This window comes from Ascidiella aspersa, chromosome 2, assembly GCF_963924565.1.
Source record: "Ascidiella aspersa chromosome 2, kaAscAspe10.2, whole genome shotgun sequence".
In the NCBI taxonomy this organism is placed as follows: Eukaryota; Metazoa; Chordata; class Ascidiacea; order Phlebobranchia; family Ascidiidae; genus Ascidiella; species Ascidiella aspersa.
The window spans coordinates 25,695,987-25,716,036 of NC_139448.1; the positions used below are offsets into that span (position 1 = coordinate 25,695,987).

General features: G+C 36.1%; 1 protein-coding gene across 1 annotated transcript; it reads right to left on the reverse strand.

Annotated features, from left to right (window-relative positions):
• Positions 1-747: 747 nt before the first annotated feature.
• On the reverse strand, positions 748-8,646 carry LOC146164512 (glutathione gamma-glutamylcysteinyltransferase-like). The gene is made up of 8 exons (XM_083382226.1): positions 8,546-8,646; positions 7,938-8,067; positions 7,162-7,342; positions 6,922-7,025; positions 6,709-6,825; positions 4,842-5,032; positions 3,079-3,307; positions 748-2,049 (listed from the first exon to the last, which is right to left on the reverse strand). Exons 1-8 carry the CDS (start codon positions 8,630-8,632, stop codon positions 1,703-1,705), a joined length of 1,386 nt encoding a protein of 461 aa, XP_083238352.1. The 5' UTR covers positions 8,633-8,646; the 3' UTR covers positions 748-1,702.
• Between the last annotated feature and the right edge of the window lie 11,404 nt (positions 8,647-20,050).

Below are 20,050 nucleotides of genomic sequence, written 5' to 3' on the forward strand. Positions count from 1 at the left end.
TTCCTTTGTTTTAAATTCGACGTAAATTGCACATTTGCGCACAACTCCTAACGTAATAACAAGTTCGTTAGCTTATTTATTTTTTTAGCGTTGTAGTATGACGTCATATTACGTGCATTTGACATCCTCTTTTTTGACCCGGCCCGCGACAACATTTTAAATTTCTCATGTGGCCCGCGGTTAAAAATAATTGCCCACCCCTGTTCTAGGAGTTAGATTTTACGATACAAAAAATCATTTTGGATGTTGTGAACGTGCTATGTAACTAATATAGCCACAGCAGATTATTTTAGTTTGAATTATATTAGTGTTTGACACTAATTGTGATTTAGAGTTAATATGTTTTGAATGTAAAAATACTTAAATTGTTTTTTGCTTTTATCTGTCATTTTACGAACGCTTTTGAGTAATTATTTTTTTTGCAACCCTGCTGCGGACCGGTAACGAACTCCTCGCGGACCGGCGGTTGTCGACCACTGCATTAGTAGACCATTTGGGCAATTATTATTTTTCAAAGCGGGCAATTTAAGAAGCAGAAAACGTTGTGGCGGACCGAATCCAAAGAAACTCTAAAGAAAAAAAATATTTTTGTCTTGGCAAGGCATGAACAGTTTTAGAGACGACGTCATGAATCAAGCGACCCGAAACATGTTGTTCTTGTTAAAACCTGGATGCAAAGGTAGAAGTGAAACAGAGTTTTATACAGCAAAAAAGTGCTTGTGCAAATTGGCAAAACAAATTACAACACTTTCAATTTTATTAATATTCGTATTGATCACACAAAAACGGTTTGCATATTCTTGAAATAACGCTATATTTCAGTCAAATTTTGACAAGGGTTTGATATTGAATTGCAATGTGCTTGCACAGAGCATGCGAGCGTCCAGCAATCAGCACTCGCCCGGACAACATAGCACACGCTAAAACTGGCGGCACGCCGTCTGCGATCTTTTATCCTAAACCAATGATTTAACCTGCCTTTCTATTTTGATACGTTTACATACGTACTTCTAACAAACTGTGCGTGGTAACAATTTTTCATTTTGCGGAGACAAGCATTTATCTGATGCTTAAAAAACAAACTCGTATATTACAAAAAATGAAATTAACATTTTTCAATTATTTAGGTCGTAGAATAATTTTCCACGTTATAACACTTTACGCGATTCTCTTCTGTGTATATTTTTTTAAGAATGGAACTTTACTTCCACCAATAGGCCTTACTTTTGGAAATCATGTTGACATCACAATCGATTTATATTGGATTTGCATTGCTTAGCATTTAGATAACAAGAGATATAGATATAGAACAGCTCAAAGCAGAAGTGACATATATAAAAATATATCAGATTAAATTACCGAATACACTACGCACATTTTAATTGAAATATTAGCGATATTTTACTTTGAAGAAAACCCACTACCCATATAGCAGGGCGTGCAACCTGTTGTCCGTAGATATCCTTAACAGTGTAAAGAAAAGCAAATAACTGGACAAAGCACAATAAAAATACGATTAGCATACGAATTGTAAATTTGTAACAGTGTAAAAAGCGGCGGTAAAACCTAAATAAAACGAACAGCGGTAGGACGAACTAGGTTCGTGTTTACAAAAGTAATAAAGGTTTAAAATCACAGAAAAAATACAGTTTATGAATTTTTGTGAATATGATCAGTGACTAAACACGCCATAGGTACCGCTTCACTGATTGCACTTGCCTTGGCAGCATATGTTGATCATGTCGACGGCGCCACTCTTCAGCACTGTAAGAAACTGCTGCTGCAACTGCCTGACTTCGTTGTCCAACAAGACCTTGCCGTGAGACTCACTGTCACCTTTTTCGTCGCCCGTTCTTCGCGCCAAATCGCGAATCGTCGAGAAGTAGGTTACTTTGTCACTGTCATCTTCTTGATAAGACACCCCGCTCGACACTCCGCTTTGCGTTGTCCTTTCGGCGAAAATGTCCAGCACCAGAAAGAGCACCGTCATGTAGTGAGGAAGGCAAAGAACGCACGGATCTTTTACGCAGCATGCACTAGTCGAAATGTCTATTAAACATATATTCAAGTTTAGTAGTGCCGTACCATATCGCCAGTCCCGATATGATCATAATTCGTTTCTACAGATGCAGAACTAGATGTTTGGAAGTCAGTTATCATTAATGTAACTACAGGTTTAAGGAGCAATAATAAGTTAGTAGCTTTGAACCGATATGTCCGGTGGGCAGTTTTCGTTAAGCAACCGCAATTCCAGCATTTTGATTACCATTCTGTGAGTCACATATCAATATTTAAGTTGTTTTAGCCTTTGCATATTAGACAAACATTTATAGTAATGAAAAAACTTTGCGAAACTTGGGCGAATAATGGTTGGAGGTTACAGTTAGACGAAGAAGGAAATGAAAGACCATGGATAACATTGTTATGCACGTTTTGAATAACTCTTATTTTGTACATTTACCAAGGTTAAAACAAAGTTTAATCTAACCAATTGAAATTCACAATAAACTACAAAATGGGAAAATGATTGTCACAAAATTGAGATTAGGAAGATTAATAGTTGAATCTCAACGAATTTGTACTGTGCAACTTTTGCATGGCAAAAATCCTTTTTTTACTAAAATACGAAAGTTGGATAAGGTAAAGTAAAACAATAGAACACAATTAGGAAACAAATTAAACTTGAATTGACAGTTTTTTAGTTAAAGTTAAAATTAGGTACACTATGTAAGGAACTAAGGATCTGTAATATAGCTTAAAACTGAATTTCAAAGCCCAATATGTTTTAACTGATGGTAATACAAGTGCGGATCAAAACATATTTTTCAAGATGATGTTTATTTGCCCGACCTATTTGGCTTTAGTATTTATTTCAAAGATTGTACACCAAGAAAATATAGTGTATTGCACGTTACCTTTATAAGCGACTTTTTAGATTCCATGCCCACTAATCATAAAGGGCTATAAATCTAGCATGTCTCAAAAATAGTTGTTAAATATGGAGGCGGCCGCAAATGCTGTGCTATACAAAGGAGTTGCTTTTTTTTCGCTTTTTTCGCTTTTTTTCGCTACAATTACCTTCGTCAGGGGGGAATAGAACCTGCTTGCAATAGTCTTGACTTGATAACGTTTGGCGGATCGTCCTGTACAATACCGAACTCTCAATTTCCATTACAATGGCATGGATCGCCTTTTGGTGCTCCGGTGATAATACCCCCAATTTTTCGGCGGAAAGTCGAGTGAAAAGAAACGTTTTTGAGGCTGTTTCTACTTCTTGTGATATCTGCAGCACCTTCTCACATAAAACCTGCAAGTAAACATGCTGTATATTAGCCAGAAATAAGTGTTTTTTGCCATTTGCACTCCTGATCAAAAACTGCTGCGAAATTCATAGCCGCATCCCAAAATACCTTACCCAGACCTGTTGTTTCAAGCAACAGTCATGTTTACACGCGCTCATGATTTAGGATTTATACTAATAACTGTTATTTGTTGCACACACTTTAAGGCAGCGTTTCTCAACAGGTGCGCTGCCGCCATGGAAGGCTGTCAGATGCGCCGCGAGCAAAAGGAAAAAATAGTTTAATATATAAAACATGTATTTTTACTTTTCTATTAGGCTTAGTTCATTGATTCCACAGTACTTTCAAGTAGAAAACACAGCAATACCTACAAAGCAACCATATCTAAGTCATATTCTCCATAATACCATATTACTAAGACCACCGAGGCACCGACATAATAACGCCCTATTCGCATTAATGACCACGACAGAATAAAATCTAATATAATCTAGATTCTAGATAAGACCTAAAACATGTCGAATTGAGCTCCAAATTAATCAGAATAAGACAAAATTACGCCCAGGACTGTAGCGAAAAGGTATGGGATGATTGGGGGACACATGTTTGGCATTGGCCGTTTGCTGTCGACATTTGGGCGCCGCTGTTTTGGCCCCGGATTTTTTGCCTCTGTTTAGGCTTATAGGCGGTAGTTGGTGGTGTTAGCAATTGGGCTAGGGTTAAAAATATTCGGGGAGTTGGTGTTGGCTATGGGTGGTGTTTACGCTTAGACAAAAGGTTGTATTGGCCTTAAATTTTGGCCATTTAGGTCTGATTTCGATTGCGTCATTTTTACGCCTTAGTCCTAACCGGTTTTTATTACGAAGTTGACTATGTTTTTATTTTGGACTTAATGCTGGATCTTTTAAAATAGGGGTCGGCAACCTACGGCCCGCGGGCCGGATCCGGCCCGCCGCCTCTTTGACAATTTAGACACGAGTCCGTTTTACATACTTTTTTTTTTACTTTTGGTTAGTGGTATGGATGACGTGTGAACTCGAATTTTAAACCTAACAAACGATTTTTATCGCTCTTTGCACTTTACAGCCTTCTTAAATGTTATTACGATCCGAGGCCCGGCTGATTCACAGTTCTTTAACATGAAAATAACACAATTCTTAGTTAGCATTTTGTGCGGCCCGCAGAGATCTTTCTGAGTTTGGTTTTGGCCCGCGACTAGAAAAAGGTTGCCGACCCCTGTTTTAAAAGATATGCAACTATAAAGCCTAACAAAAAATGGCAAGCAATTTAAAAGAAATAGAGGTACACCTCAAAAATTTCGCGCTCGCAATGTGCGCCGCAACGTTTTAAAATAGCTCTAGGTGCGCAGAAACACTGCTTTCAGGAAAAGCGCTACCCGATACATAGTTATAACACAAATAACTGGTAAAAACAGGAATAAAACATAGTTTGATTTGTTTAGTGCACATTATGAAAATGACATATAATCAGTTTAAAACAACTACCTCATATTTGAATGAACTTGCGAATTACCCTTACATTCATGTTCTCTAATTGACAGTTTTTTTTCTCTGGCGTTCCTTTGAGAAATTCCAAGATGTGCGTGAGCATTTTATTAATGTCATAATTCACAGAATGGAAGACATTAAAGGTCTTGGATAGCTTAAAAAGTACAGTTGGTTGACAGCCAGATTTTTTGAGTAGCATGTAGCCTCTGCTTTGACCAGTGTCTAAGAAACATTATATAGATTATTATATTAATATTTAAAAAACAAAACGACCAAAATAAATAAGTAAAAACAAAACAAAAAGGTAATATAATATCTTGTTTTCTTTGGATATAAGGTTTGCTTTATGCACAAGCACAAAATGGTTAAAAAATCAACCAATTTGTTAATACTTAATTCAGCGTTATTATGTTGCACCTTTTCTCCACTTAGCTAATGAATAAGAATAATGAACGATTTTGTTATGTATTTACGTTATTATTCCTAGAAAATTTATTTAAATTTTGATTCGATGACATTTTTTCGTTTGATTCGATGACATTTTAGCCCTCCTCAACTGAGTTTATTGCCTTATTTTCAGAATGATTAGCTAAAAATTGAAACATAAATTTCAAACGTAAAGCAATTGTTTTAAACAACAGAAAGTTGGATAAATAGCAGGTCATACATAACACACAGGGGCCTATTTAGAAATCCAAAAAGGGTGGGTCCCGAATTTTAAACTTAGGGAATTATTCTATTTTCGTCTGGCGTTAAAATATAATGACTTCATCAAATAGTGACGGGTATGACGTCATAAAAATAGTATTTGTAATGACGTCATAAATAGGAAAAAAAATAATCAGAAACAACCAATTAACGCGTAGTCTAGCAAAAGAAAACATTTACGCAAAGCGAAAACGTGAGTCGTCGACAGTCCTGCCAGGTGGCAGTGCCAGCGAAATTGTGCAATCGTAAACTTCCGGCAAACAAACTAAACCAAGGCCGTGAAATATGTCTGATTGATCTTGGTAGAATTAAAATTCGATAATCAGCAGCGAAGTTTCTTGTGCCATGTACGGGACCACGCTAAATTACAAGCACGTTTTTCGCCACCTGCAATACCATACGAAACTGTTTTTCCTGGGTTTTACTATGCCATGTTAATCGAAACATCGGCGCTGAGCTGTGAGCCAAGTCAGCTAAAATGCAAGCTACGGTTGGGGAAAATAAGTTTCGTCAATTGCACACTAAACAAATGGTCTTTGAAGAGTCTTTAGAATATGCAGATAATAATTTGGGAACACACAATAAGATCTAAAAAGCAACAATAATAATATATAATACCATCGTATTAAGACCAACAGGCAACAACATATTAAAACCAAATACGCAGTAACATCGACTACAGAATAGGAACTTAATCCGCTGAATAAGACCTATTTCTGCCAGGATAAGCTCTAAATTCATAGGATATTTTACGAAGTCCTATAGTGGTCACTTTACAACTTGCCTATGTTGTCACTATTGAGAAGGGGGAAACAGCAAGTGATTAAGAAGGACATAACGCACTTGGTCTCATTCTAGTTGGCTACCCCAGTCTATTTCTAGTTGACTACTCCAATATACAAGCTTAAACAGTACATTCTATAATAATATTGGGAAGGAGTTTTGTAAACAAAAAAATGTATCTATAGTGTTTTAAAAAGTATAGTATGTGAAGCGATAAAATGCTATGTGGGTTTGGCGCCACCCAAATCAAGAAAATTACAATGACCCCCTGTATATCCTATCAAACTTATGGTTTGTACAGTCCAAAGCTTGGAGCTTCATTATGTTGACAGGTTCAGATATCACAACAAACACCATAAATTTAGCAAATATGTACAAGAGTATATCAACATAAATATTGCTTATACCTTTATCACAAGTATTCATTGATTTCCACAATAGCGGCAAAGAGACCCAAAATGGAGGGTATTTAAATCGGGCAGGTTCCAGCAATAAAACTGAGTCTTCAACAGAATTGTATCCACCTATGGCAAAATAGTTTTATTTTGGATAGCCACATATAAAAAGTTTGTAAAGTTCTGTAGGAATACATAAAAAAATTATGAAATAGTTTCACTGACCAATAGGGGCAAAATGTCCTGTTCCTGTCTGTTGGAGGACTTTTCTTCCAAAAGAAACAATAACTGAATGTTCATTTCCTTTGCAGCAGTTTTTAACATGATCCCTGCAGAAAAAAACATGCCTAAATATATAAAGATAGAAATAACGTGGATGCTTATTTAAGTGCTAAACTTTAAGGTCAGTAGTTTTAGCCTGTAATTTCTGATGGAACAACAGCTTTTATACATTTAAATTCTTACCGAAATTCTTCCGTTGTTTTGCCATTTGTGACATATACAATCTTGGACTCGAGTTGATTGCATGTTGCAATACAAGATAGTTGTTCAAGAGTAACACCCTTTTCTTTGATTTCCTCTAAAGATGTGCAGCACTCCAGCATGTCTTCATGGTACCATCTCCAAACACCTTTCCAAACCACACCTAAGAAATTTTATACAAAAAAAAAGTTTAACAAACTCACAATTTTAAATTTATATTATTTCTAACATACTAGTATCTTCAAAAGATGCCTTTAAACCAGTGCTTCAAACTTTTTTGTCTCGCGGCACACTAAAAATATCGTAAATATTTCGCGGCACACTTTTAACACAACAACATTAGAGTAATTTTACAGTCACCCTTAACTATTAATTTGTAATGAATATTGAGTATTTGAGTCTAAAATGCTTGCTTGTATGCTTATTGGTAATACAAATACTTTTCCAAAATTACAAAAAGTTTCGCGGCACACTTGACAATCTCTTGAGGCACACAGTTTGGGAATCACTGCTTTAAACCTTAGTAGATAACTGAAAACAAAACTTTAAAGCCAAACAAAATGTTTATTTTAAAAATAGCAGATTCAAAGTTTTAGATATACAGCAAAGTTCTCTCTATATTTTATCATGTGTGCTACTGCATAAAATCTTCCACTTAAAAAAAAAACAGTTTTCTCAAATAATTAAACGTAGATGGGCGGCCTTTGTTTTACATAATCACTAATTTTTCAAAACAGGTAAAACAAACCACCATTCACCTGGGTCTACAGCAAATGCATTTAAAACCATTACTAATGATGTAAGACCACAGAAAGTTGGCTCATCTTGAGTCCTTAGCTGGGCACCAAGACTAAAGTAGGAGTCCATGTAGCCATGATCAAGGGCATCCTGTAAACAAACCAAATACCTGGCCTAAAGTAATGTCCTATGCCTAATAGTCTGTATACAACTTAAATAAAATGATTTTTTAAGTACAGACTACTTTATGATTTTTATGAATCAGTTTGGTTTTTATAAATTATATAAATCAGACTTATTAATTATGTTAAATTAAAAATACGAAATACCAATAACAACTATACAACCCATTCAGCTTTATACTTATAAAAAAGGAGGTATATTTACAAACTTTAATCTTTGTTAAAAACCTTTAAAAACGCAGCCAGAAAACCAAACAATGGCATCCCGGTTGAGAACACCAGAAGCTACACAGCACAAATTCCAGCACAAAAAAACAAAGGCAAAATAAACATATTTATAACAAAAATTTTAAGAAAAAAATATCAGTATCAAGATGGCCGCGATCGGTTATGAATAGTGTAGCTTCTGGTGTTGAGAACCACTGTTTTTTAAAACAAAAATTTACCTTAAAATATTGCTTTCCTGTCACTGAATTGAAAGCAACACAGCTGTCCGGCAAACTTCGTCGATAGAAGTTAATTTTAGTTGACATGTTTCTTTTTAAAACTTGCGGTGTGTGATTGAAGTGCGAACAAAATACGACAATCTTTGCTTGACTGGTCAACCTGAACGAACTCTTACCTAATCGCGGAATATCACTTACTTCGCTTATATACAAACGAATATAATTTCTTAAAATCGAACATTTAAATATGGCCATATTAACGAGTTCTAGTAGAAATAAAAAACATTTCCTTAGTTGTCTTTGCCCTAGAAGCAGGACATTGATGTCAGTTAAAAATAACCCGAGTCCGACTCCGGCCAAAAAAATAAACCCGAATCCAACTCCGGTCAAATGTGCGATTTTGTCGAGTCCCGAGTCCGGCCGGACTCTACAGCCTGTATTTCACCAATTTAAGTAGCTAAAATAACGTGGATATTCAGCAGTCCACTTATAGGGGGGTCGTATAATTCATTCACTCACAATACATGGTTGGAAAATATTCCACCTTATAATATTCCACCCAATTTCCATTTGGCGGCCATATCAGTTTTAAAATTCGGTACTGCGCATGCGCATGTCGGACTCGGGACCCGGGTAGTTTTACAAGGTATTACTCGAGTCCCGAGTCCGACTCCAGCAAAAATAAACCGACTCCTCGAGTGCCGAGTCCGACTCCGCAGCCCTGCCTGTAGGTCTACCGGAACCTGTTCTAATTGCCTTTGGACTTCACGTGGCGGTCCCCTGACACCTTTTATGATGATTTACCATTGTCAAATGAAATACAATCAACAAAAAATCCAAAAATCAGCAGGCTACAGAATTTTTTTTTTTAATTTAATTGTCGTCAAATCGCTAACTGGAGTCCACACAGATTATTTTTGGAAATAATCTCATTTTTTTATTTTCTTAAAAAATTAAAAAAAAAAAAAACAGCGAAAAAAATAATTTTCAAAAACTGAAATGTGACAGCTGGTCGTCACTTAAGGTATATTTTTGCACACATGATGATCATTTTTATCAAGGAGTGCGTTTAGCTGTGGAAATGGCGTTCTTTCTATCTAACTTTAAACACTGTTTTCAGCACTTTTTCATTTCAAAGCTAGGCTAACAAAAACTACAGTGATTTGTTTCCAAGTGCCTCTTCACATTTGTTGGTTTTGGTGCTGCAGGTAGGCTGCTCACACTTACACACGGGACATAAAACAAACGTTTTTATGAATATACTGTTGCTGCCAGGCATTATATTAATTATAAAGAGGGTTCTTCCGACAATAATTTATTCTGTACCGACGTTTCGATAACCTATCCAGGTAATCTTCATCAGGGCATATAAACTTGTAACCTTACAGAGGTATATATACAGTAAGGAAAAACGACGAAAAAACAAGGTGGCAAAACGAGGCGAAAAAAGAAAACAAGGCGCGAATAATGTGAAAACGTGGTGCAAGAAATGTATTTCTATCAATTTTTGTGCAGTAGCGGCCATTAGAAAGCTGCAGCCGGTTTTCACGTTTTCACATTATTCGCGCCTTGTTTTCTTTTTTCGCCTCGTTTTGCCACCTTGTTTTTTCGTCGTTTTTCTTTACTGTATATATACCTCTGCAAGGTTACAAGTTTATATGCCCTGATGAAGATTACCTGGATAGGTTATCGAAACGTCGGTACAGAATAAATTATTGTCGGAAGAACCCTCTTTATAATTAAACGTTTTTATCTCCAACATACTTTATCACAGCAAAACCAAAATACAAATATCGTTTGGCCTATTCTATATCCCACTTTCTTTTTGTAGTCATTCTGAAATTATGTTAATATACAGTACCTAGCATTAATGTTAACTCAAAGTATACCTAAAATTTAGTTAGCAATACTTTTCAAGTAAAAAAAATCAGCACTATCCATCGGCGTACAACGAGACAAGCAATTCGTTTCAATTGGTCTTGTTTCTTCCTTAATACATTAAAAACTAACTTATTAGCGCCTGTGAGAGAACAATGGACTTAATTAAGTACGAACGCAAAAGCGACTGTGACAGAACAAAATGAACGTCAAGGCAAAACTATTTTTTTGCAAAAAAAACAATAAATACCTACAAAGCAACAATACTTAGCAAAATAATCTATAATACCCTGTTAGGGCCAACGACATAAATACGCAGTAATATCCACGACAGAATAAGACTTAAAATCGTCTGAATAAGATGTCGAAATAATTCCTAAATTCATCGCAATAACTGAAACGTATGTATACACAATGTATATTCTGTGACCAAGCCTTCTGGAATCGTACTGGCCAGCGATATCGGCACCCAATACACAAAAATTTCATTAGGGCTGATTTCGGTAAAGGGTAATTTCGGTAAGCCTTTCTGAAGGCATCCTGAGTACTATTGGTGCCTTGGCTAATTAAGGGTATAGTTGTGTTTCTTGACTGGTGTAGTTGACGTTTTATTGTTTATTGCTATTATTTGATATTATATGCTGGACCTCACGCTATTCCTGTACGTTTATTGCCGTTCTGTTGTTTTTCAATAAACACAACACAGATACGTTTTTACTTACCTGTGGCTAAGCTGTTGAATTCAGCACGCAACCATCAGAAATAGGAAAAATATTAGCTAAACCAGCCAAGTTTGCGCTCGACAATATTCAACAGCATTGGAAGCAATTCGTATCGGCAATACAAACCCAGTTTAGCTCTGCAGTGGCCTTGCTTGTACCATGACCCTGATTAGGATGACAAATTTCCGTCAGCCTTTCCTACTTTGGCACCGAATGTTTTGCCCCTGTTTGAGGTTACTAGCGGTTAGAATAGGCCTACCATATGTCCTCTTTTAGGAGGATTTGTCCTCTTTTCTCAAGAAAAATGAATGGTCCTCCGGGGACGTTCAAAAATGTCCAAATGTCCTCCTTTTTTGCATTTCGAGTTACTTACTTAGGCCTATACTTTTAACAAGACTTTTAGGCGAGACGTTGTATTTATTTCCAAATATTTACCGTAGCCATGAAACATGCTGAATTGCTGGTTTAAAACAGGTAGGCCCATTAATAAAGGGCCATTAATAAAGCAAAGGTATGAGTTTTGTAGGCCTAGCCTATGTTACTGTATAGGCTATGTTCTTATTTCTTACAGAAGCTTGCCAAGTTAGTCTATAACAGCGGTTCTTAACCGGGGTGCGCCAAGCAATTCTTAGGGGGCCGCGAGCTCTAAGTTAAATTTTTAATTTTTGCAATGATTCTACTGGTTTCATTTGGGTTGTACACCACTCCTAGTCCTACAGCGCTCTACAAACTTTTTTTTTGCCAACTTCAATATTGAAACTGCAATTTGTTTCGCGCTTTGCGCGAATCTTTTTTTCTGCTTTTGTTAACTTTGTTAGCACAAAGTTTTTTTCGGTGCTATTGCATGTTTTCATATCTTTCAACGGCCATATTTAATTACAATTTTCCTAACTTTTAGATAAACGATAAAAGTCATCCACCATTCGAACTATTTTTTATCCATATTTTATATATGATAACAGGCTAGCAACAGGGGGACTTAATTCGCGCGACCGACAAGAGACTTTTTCAAGTTGTCTCAGTAATGTTTAATTGAAAATGCCGAATTGCTTTTCGTAGGTGGGGGGAGGGGGGAGAAGCTCAAGGCATAGGAAAATTACCAAAGGAGGGTGCGGCTGAAAAAAGGTTAAGAAACACTGGTCTATAACATACAGGTGGTTTTCAGCAGATGCTTTTATTTTTCTTTATTATTCTTTAAATATAGACAACCATAAAGCAAAATAAGCTATAAATTATTATGCCAAACAGGAAAACTCTGTTTACTGATGAGCTACGCCAGAAGTATCCTTGTTTCAGAAAGGGACGTATTAATTTCGAAGCTGAATGCATTACTTGTGGTTATGGCACGTTTTTCTCAAACGTAACAATTCTACTTCGTTTTACTTGCAGGCAAAAAAGTGTCCTCTTTTTGGGTGCTGAAAATATGGTAGCCCTACGTTAGAATTGTCTTATGGATGAAGTCCATCTCCCTTCTTTCAATTCTCTTCGACACTATTTTAACCTCGTAACTGTGTGGAAAAAATATTTCGGTATTTACTTTGGTAATCGTATAGATGTAGTTAAGTTGAAATAAGAGCGTATTTTTATTTTCATTTTAGCATCGATTAACAGCATAACTCAATGTTTCTTCGTGGTCCCGACAAAACCGCTGAGCGCGCACCCTGGGTCAGCAATGCTTTAGATTTAGACAGATAAGTTAATTGTTAAAATAACTCATACATTTATTCGTTATTAACCCTTTAACTGCGGCGGCCCAACGACCACCGGCCATTCTTACTGCCATAAAAGGCTTATAAGTGTATTTTTTATCCATTTGGGGTGCTTTTGAAAGAAGATGTATTTTTGTTTCATTTTGACTCAAAAAAAAAATATGTTAGCATTTGAAAAAAAAAAAATAGTTATATGCATTTCAAAAAAAATAAACAAACGAAAAAATCTTAAAAAAAAAAACCTTTTTTGGAATGTATTTTTTTGTTCTGTTTCGCATGAGTATAGGTTCCAAAGGCAGCTCTAACTATACTTTGTTGCGTCAAGGGTTTTGGGGGCTTTCTTTGTTCACATTTTGGCGTGGGTGTGACGCAATTTCTCCAATTACTCTACACGGTTTATTTTGGTTCATTTCTATCGGTAATGTATGATACACGTTCTAAAAAATCATGTAGTGGGTAATAAAGTAACTTTTAGTTACTTTTTTGTGATACTGTTACAAAAATGTTTCAATTTCCACAGAAAAAAGTGGAATGAACAACTTTATCTGGTAAAAGCACAGTTACAAGCTACGTCTTTGGGAAACTCAACTAATCCATTCCAACTTTGCTCATTATCCCAATTTTGGCCTTTGTAAACCTTTTAACCCTGATAAGTACATATCACTTATCGTTTCCACTAAAACTAACTTTGAATCTCGATTTTGCGATTTGAAAAATCAAAAAAACAGATTCGATTTATTTGCCATTCCGTTTTCAGTGGTTGCCAATACTGTGCCACGTGAGATGCAAATGTAAATAATTGAACTTCAATCATCCAACATATTGAAAGCCAAATGCGATTCAGTTCCAATTGCCAACTTTTATAAAGAATATGTCCAGAAATCCACCTATCCTCATTTGTATGAGAATGCAAAACGTGTAATGTGCATGTTTGGAAGCACATACTGCTGTAAGCAGCTTTTTTCAAAAATGAATTACGCCAAGAATAAACTTCGCACTCGCCTGTCAGATCGTCATTTGAATGACGTATTGCAAATATCATCAACAAAGTTGCCAGTTGATTTAAACACCTTGGCCATGACACAGAAACAACATAATCCTTCACATTATTAAGTAAATAAAAACAATGCATTGCGTTTTAATACGTGTTTGATAATAAATATGAAACGGCAACGAACACGTCTCATCGTGCAATAGACACAGGAATAGGAGTTGCGGGTGCGCCACAATTTTAAGGATAATGTGGCGATTGGTTATAGGTTGAAATTTATGCGGCCCGCACGTTACCGGAAGTGTGTAGATTTGGCCCAAGAGTACAGAAAGTTTGCTGACCCCTGGCATATAGTCTCGCGGAACGGTTGAGTTGCACTGCTATAGAAGCGGGCAACAAGTTTGACATGTTTTTAACCTAATATTAAACTCAAAGGTTCGAAAAGCTTTTCTATATGTTTTACAAAACGTGCAGAGAAAATCAAACTACGAAAGTACAGAATTTTATTTATATTTTATTTTATGGTAAAAGAAATAGTTTCTTACTGTTTTAAACAAAATGCTTACTGATTCATACAAATTGCACAAGTAGTATATACATGTGACTATATTATTTTAAGCCTTATGTTGGAAAGAGGTTACGGCCAATAAAAAAACCTTTCCTCTTGCTTGAAACGTGCTTGGCTAATTTATTGGAACGTAATGAGCAGTTTCCTAACCAAATCCTTCGTTGTCAAAAACCAAACCTTTTTTTCGACAGCAATTCACTCTACTATACTGCGCCATTGCAATCGTACCGAATCAGGCTTTTTATTTTATTTTTATCTTTTCGGAAATATCAAGTATTTTGTTTTCGAAAATATCAACATATATACAATTTAGATATAATTTTTTTTTCTAAAATATAAATCCAGACATAAATCATAAAACGCAGCAAAACGACCAATTTTATTTATTTATTTATGATTTCTCGACTATGTGGCAGTAATGGACGTTCTATAAACAATTCTATTTGGCCAAAGGTGATTTGCGTTTATTTCAAACGTTCACGAAAACAAAATAAGCTGAAATAGAAGTTTTACATAGTGACAAACTTAGGATTTTTATATTTCCTTCACTGAATATTGTATACTGCTAAACACCCGGCATTAATATCTAATGAACCCTAACGGTTACGGGCGACTGCAAAATGTCCACCGCCCATTGTACATAGAAAGTATTTAAAACCGGTTGGCGAACGTAAAAATGTAAGTAGTGCTGTACACAATGGCACTTACACCGGCGATGTTGTAACCGGTGTCTCGTTACTGTAGTTGAGCAGATGTGTGTCCAATGATCCGGAAGACGGTATGACAATTATGTTTTTGCCGGGAGCGATACGTGAACAGAGCAGTTCTATAACATAACTCTAGTCGCACAAATTCGCTGCAGAAGGGAAAGCGAGCTTATTTACGCAGGGTCCTATTAGCAAGCATGGCATTCGAAAAGTGTTTGCCGAAACAGTGACGCTAATAGTATTACTAACCCAGGAATTAAATGGTTGTCGCTAACATTGTGTTTCAAACACTTTTGCAAAATAATAACGACAACAATTGCCAACATCGGAAGAAATTCAGAATGCAAGTAAAGATCGTGCGTTTAATCGGACCTATCTTCACTGGATGTAGGTTATTAGTCTGAGGTTGTTAGCTTTGTAGCTTTAATAAAAGAACTATTTCTAGTTGGTCAACTAATGCATTAAAACTGTAAAGCATCACCTTAAAAGGCCACCTTGCAATAATAAAACATCTATAAAAAGTTTTTTTTATTATAAAAGGTTTAGCGTCGGTTTATTTAAGTATTTTGGTTACATCTGTAGGACTTTTGCGCTATATTGTCTACAGTTTGACTTAGCAACAGCAGAGGTTGCGTTAGTTGATTCTTTTTAATTAAGTTACAAAAAATATTTGAATTTCTTGGTATTTAAATGGTTGTTGGACTTTTATTATTATTTCATTAGCCATTAGACTTTAAAAGCAATTTTTTTAAGTTAGTTACCAACTGTTTATCAATAGATTACCACCTGGATTTGTTATCAGCTTACTCTATGTTCAGATTGATTTTCATACAACTCGGGGGCACGGAAAAAATAAGCCCCGGGTGTAGGGAATTAACGAAAATCCAAAATACCTAATAATCTCAACCACTATATATATTTCAATTTAAATATAATCATAGGGCCTTCGTCTAATTCAGTGTGGTGCAAACCCAGGCACCGACATCGTTGTTCGTGGCCCGCGAAGCACTGTTGAATTATTTCAATGTGTAGGCTTATACTGCGTAGTTTAATCCAAACAAATCTAAATGACCAACAGACAGCAAGCATACTGCAATTGTTTGCTGGTTATGATTACATTTTCCCGGTTATGCGATTAAAATAACCAGTTTCCTATCGCTCACCAAATTCGGATCCAGGGTGTGGCAAAAACGCTTAATTTTTGGTATGTGTTAGACCGGTTTGAAAGAATCCGCAGTGCGTCTTATATGGAACTTTCTAAAATGACTGTTTTGCGAACTTGTAGCATATTTTTGCGTTTTGTTCTCCGTCGTTTTAATATGAACATAACATAAAAGTACACCCTAGGCCTAAATAAATTAATATGTTTGTCATTTTAAATGATTGATAAAATATATCGCGCTGATAGAAAGTATTTGTTTTACGTTTGCACTGTGACTTTAGGCTAACGCCCTGACCCTTTCCAAGATGCGATTTCAGCCAAATTGATCTGGTTAAAACCTTTTTGCGCGAAACGACGACGTCTTTATTGTTTGGCGATCGTGTAGCATGCAAAATCTCTCTTTAAAATTTTAGTAAGATACACACGGTTTTCGCTAACATTAAAATGCAGTCTTCTTACTTGAAAGTTTTGTCAAATTACCAACATTTTTCGCGATTTGCGCGCACCCCGGTCTCATATAGCTCCAATTCATTTGCGCACGAGTTCGACGATCGCAGAAAGTCTCTAGAGCCTATATGTTTTTGACGATGCTCTGTGATGTCATTTTTAGACATTCCATGTCCCGACCAACGAAAATCATTGATCCGCTCCTGGCATGCATGGAGCTTAATTACTTTATGTGGCCCGCGACGAATATGCAAGAAATTCTGTGGCCCGCCATGTTGTCATCCTTGGACCACCCTGGTCTAATTTATTGGGCAGACTTTAACTTATGACAAGACAGAATTAACAAGCTCCTATAATTGATCGTAGCGCAGCGTAACATACACACATAGGTAAAACTTCTATTCTGTGTACATTAATTTGTGGTATTTTATTAGAACATGAAAAGTACCGAGCTACAAACATTGTTTAGACACGTATATGGGCCAGCGTTATCCTAAGCTAAAGTTGAGCGGAACAGTAGCGTCATAAGCCTCATGGTTTACCTAGCTCAACAGCCTATGCGATGATTTTGGCTTGTGCTTCGGATGACATAGATTTCCTTTCAGTAAATTACTCAGTGCCAAGCACGCAGTTAACGCAGTTAACATTTCACGACTGTCACCGATACGTGACCAACAAAATCACACCCGCTGTTCGATAGGTAAAACTCATTCGAGCTATAGCGCTTCCTAGTAAATTGAGGATATCACGAGTTATTCTGGTCTATCTAATACCAGACAATGACTGTAGCCAGTGTAGCCTGTCATAGACACTAGACCAGTGTTTCTTAATCGGGTGAATAGTTCACCCCAGGTTGAATAACATTTTTGCAGGGGTGAACCAACCAAAAGGGGTAAATAAGGGCGAACCGTCAGAAATGGATGATAGCTTGCAAGCGGGCCGATATTCTGTGTTTATTGTATCTTTGTAGTCAGAATTGTAAGGCTTTATGTTAAGCGACAACTTTCACACAGACTTACCAGCTAGGCTGCGTTTGAAAAAGTCGTGTTTTTTGGAGAATAACAACAGCTTATTAATAACAACAGCTCGATCGAACGATAAGCAAAATTGTTTTTTAGGATACCGCAAGCTAAAAAAATGACAAAGGTACTGCATTAGAGTGTGGTAAAGAGCGATACATCTCTCTGAAGCGTTAGTTTTCAGTTAGTATGATCGGACTAAAAAGCGTTACAAACATCATTAAAGTGCGAACTTTAAACTGGTAGAACAGCGATTTAAAAGGATGAAGTAGATTTATTACGCGCGCTTCTGCGTTGTTTTGACAGCTCACTTACTTCCTTTGCTTCGTATAGGCCTAATGCATATTCATTATCCATCAATGAATGGTTCAGAAAGGTAAACAACCGGTCTGCATGATTGCATAATGTGCTTGAACAACTAAACTTCAAAAGACTATTGTCTTGTCTTAAATGTAGAATAGATAATTATATAAAACTCAAGTAACAGGTTGCGTGACGATTCTCTTTCTTTAACGCAATTAACAACGTTCTTTTTGCACTGCGCTGAATAGAGTGACTAAGCACGATAGGTCGAAACACTAAGTCATTTCCGGGAAAAATGAAAACACTATAGATTTTGCTGAGGTTTGACGTCAAAATTAGTCAATTAACGTTTTAAGTCAAAATCGTTTACAATATTAACAAAATCTGTTTAGTGAGCTTTTTTAAATTGTCTCTCAGATTAAAATGTTATAAAAAGTAAGTTTTGAATTACAGCTAACAACATTTTAATGTTTTTATTACAGCAATAAAGTACACGCGAGCCCGCAGAATTAACCGAGAAGGCTTGATTTGTATAGCTTTAGGTTTAGTTTGAACCTTGTTTTTGCCTCATAGGTATTGTATATCTCTGATTTAGACAAATGTATAATGAACAGCATTATTTGCTGTGTCTGTTTTCGGTGGTGATTAGCAATTAGCTTATTTCCTATTACGGTAATATGCCAGGTCTTTGTTAAAATTTTGCAACTGTTTTACGTTGCGTTTCAGCTAGGGTGTTTTCAAACCGATCTTCTAAAACAGTGGTTCTTAACCGGAAAGCCCCCCCCCCTCTAGGGGTTTTCCAAGCAATTCTTAGGGGGGCGCGAGCTTTATTCGATTCATGAATAGGTATTTCACTTTGCAGTGATTTTACTGGATTGGTTGGTGTTCATTCTGTTTTTTACGCTGTCATGTACTTTACATTGCAATTACACGTGTGTAATTATAGTTAAAAGTAACTGAAGAAATAGTTCATGGGTTTGCAATTTGCGTGCTTCGCTAATAACAATTTTTAATAGTTTCTCGGTTTTTGAACTATAATTGCTACTTTTTTCGACCGATTTGGGCTATGTTTAGTAAGAATAATAAGCGGTATAGTTGTAAATTGTGCACATGCGATCTAAGTTTGTGCGAATTTTTTCTAGTTTCTAGCATGTTTTCTGTCTATTAGAAAAACGCATATCATCGAAGGTATAACGGCACTATTCAGACTACCGTATAGCCAATTCAACCAAATAAACTTTATTTTTTTTTGACAGACAACAAACTTTACTATTTTTATGTTGTCTTAATGATAAGTTACTGAAAAGTACTAAATTGCTTTTCGTATGGTAATTATATAAATTAGACATAATGACAATTACAAGTGGGGCGCTTGAAAAAAAAGGTTATGAACCACTGTTCTAAAACAACTAGCGACTGAGTTTTCTCAGGCTTTTTTATTGGTATTTGTCGTTTTGACAGCCTAAAGTAAGCATTTTCAAGAGTTTTGCACAAACCCGAAAAAGTAACTGTGTTTTTTCACAAGTTGTCAGTGAAAAATCAAAAGAAATTGACTAACTACGCCACGATGCTTATGCGATGCTTCAAACAACAATGCACTGTTTGAATTTAAATCGATGTTTTCCAAATAGGTCAACATTTTATCAAAATAAATTATTTTTAGGTCAAAATTTGTCAAAATTTTAATTTTACAGGTCAAAATTTCTCATTTTAGGTAAAAAAATATCGGCTACAAATGGCAATTGCCGGCGTTTGTGGCCGACTAGCTCATTGTAGGCCTACTCTAAACAAGCAGGCAGTTATACATGCTAGACTCACACGCACTGTATTCATTTAGATAACTGATACTATATGTTGGCGTGATAATTGGTATTGCCTAGTCGTGAATTAAGGGCGATTGTTAAGTTATGGATTTGTCTTTTTGTGTATCGTGTGCCGCAAATTGTTTTATTGGGATACCGCAAGCTAAAAAACGACAAAAGACACTACTTTAGAGTGT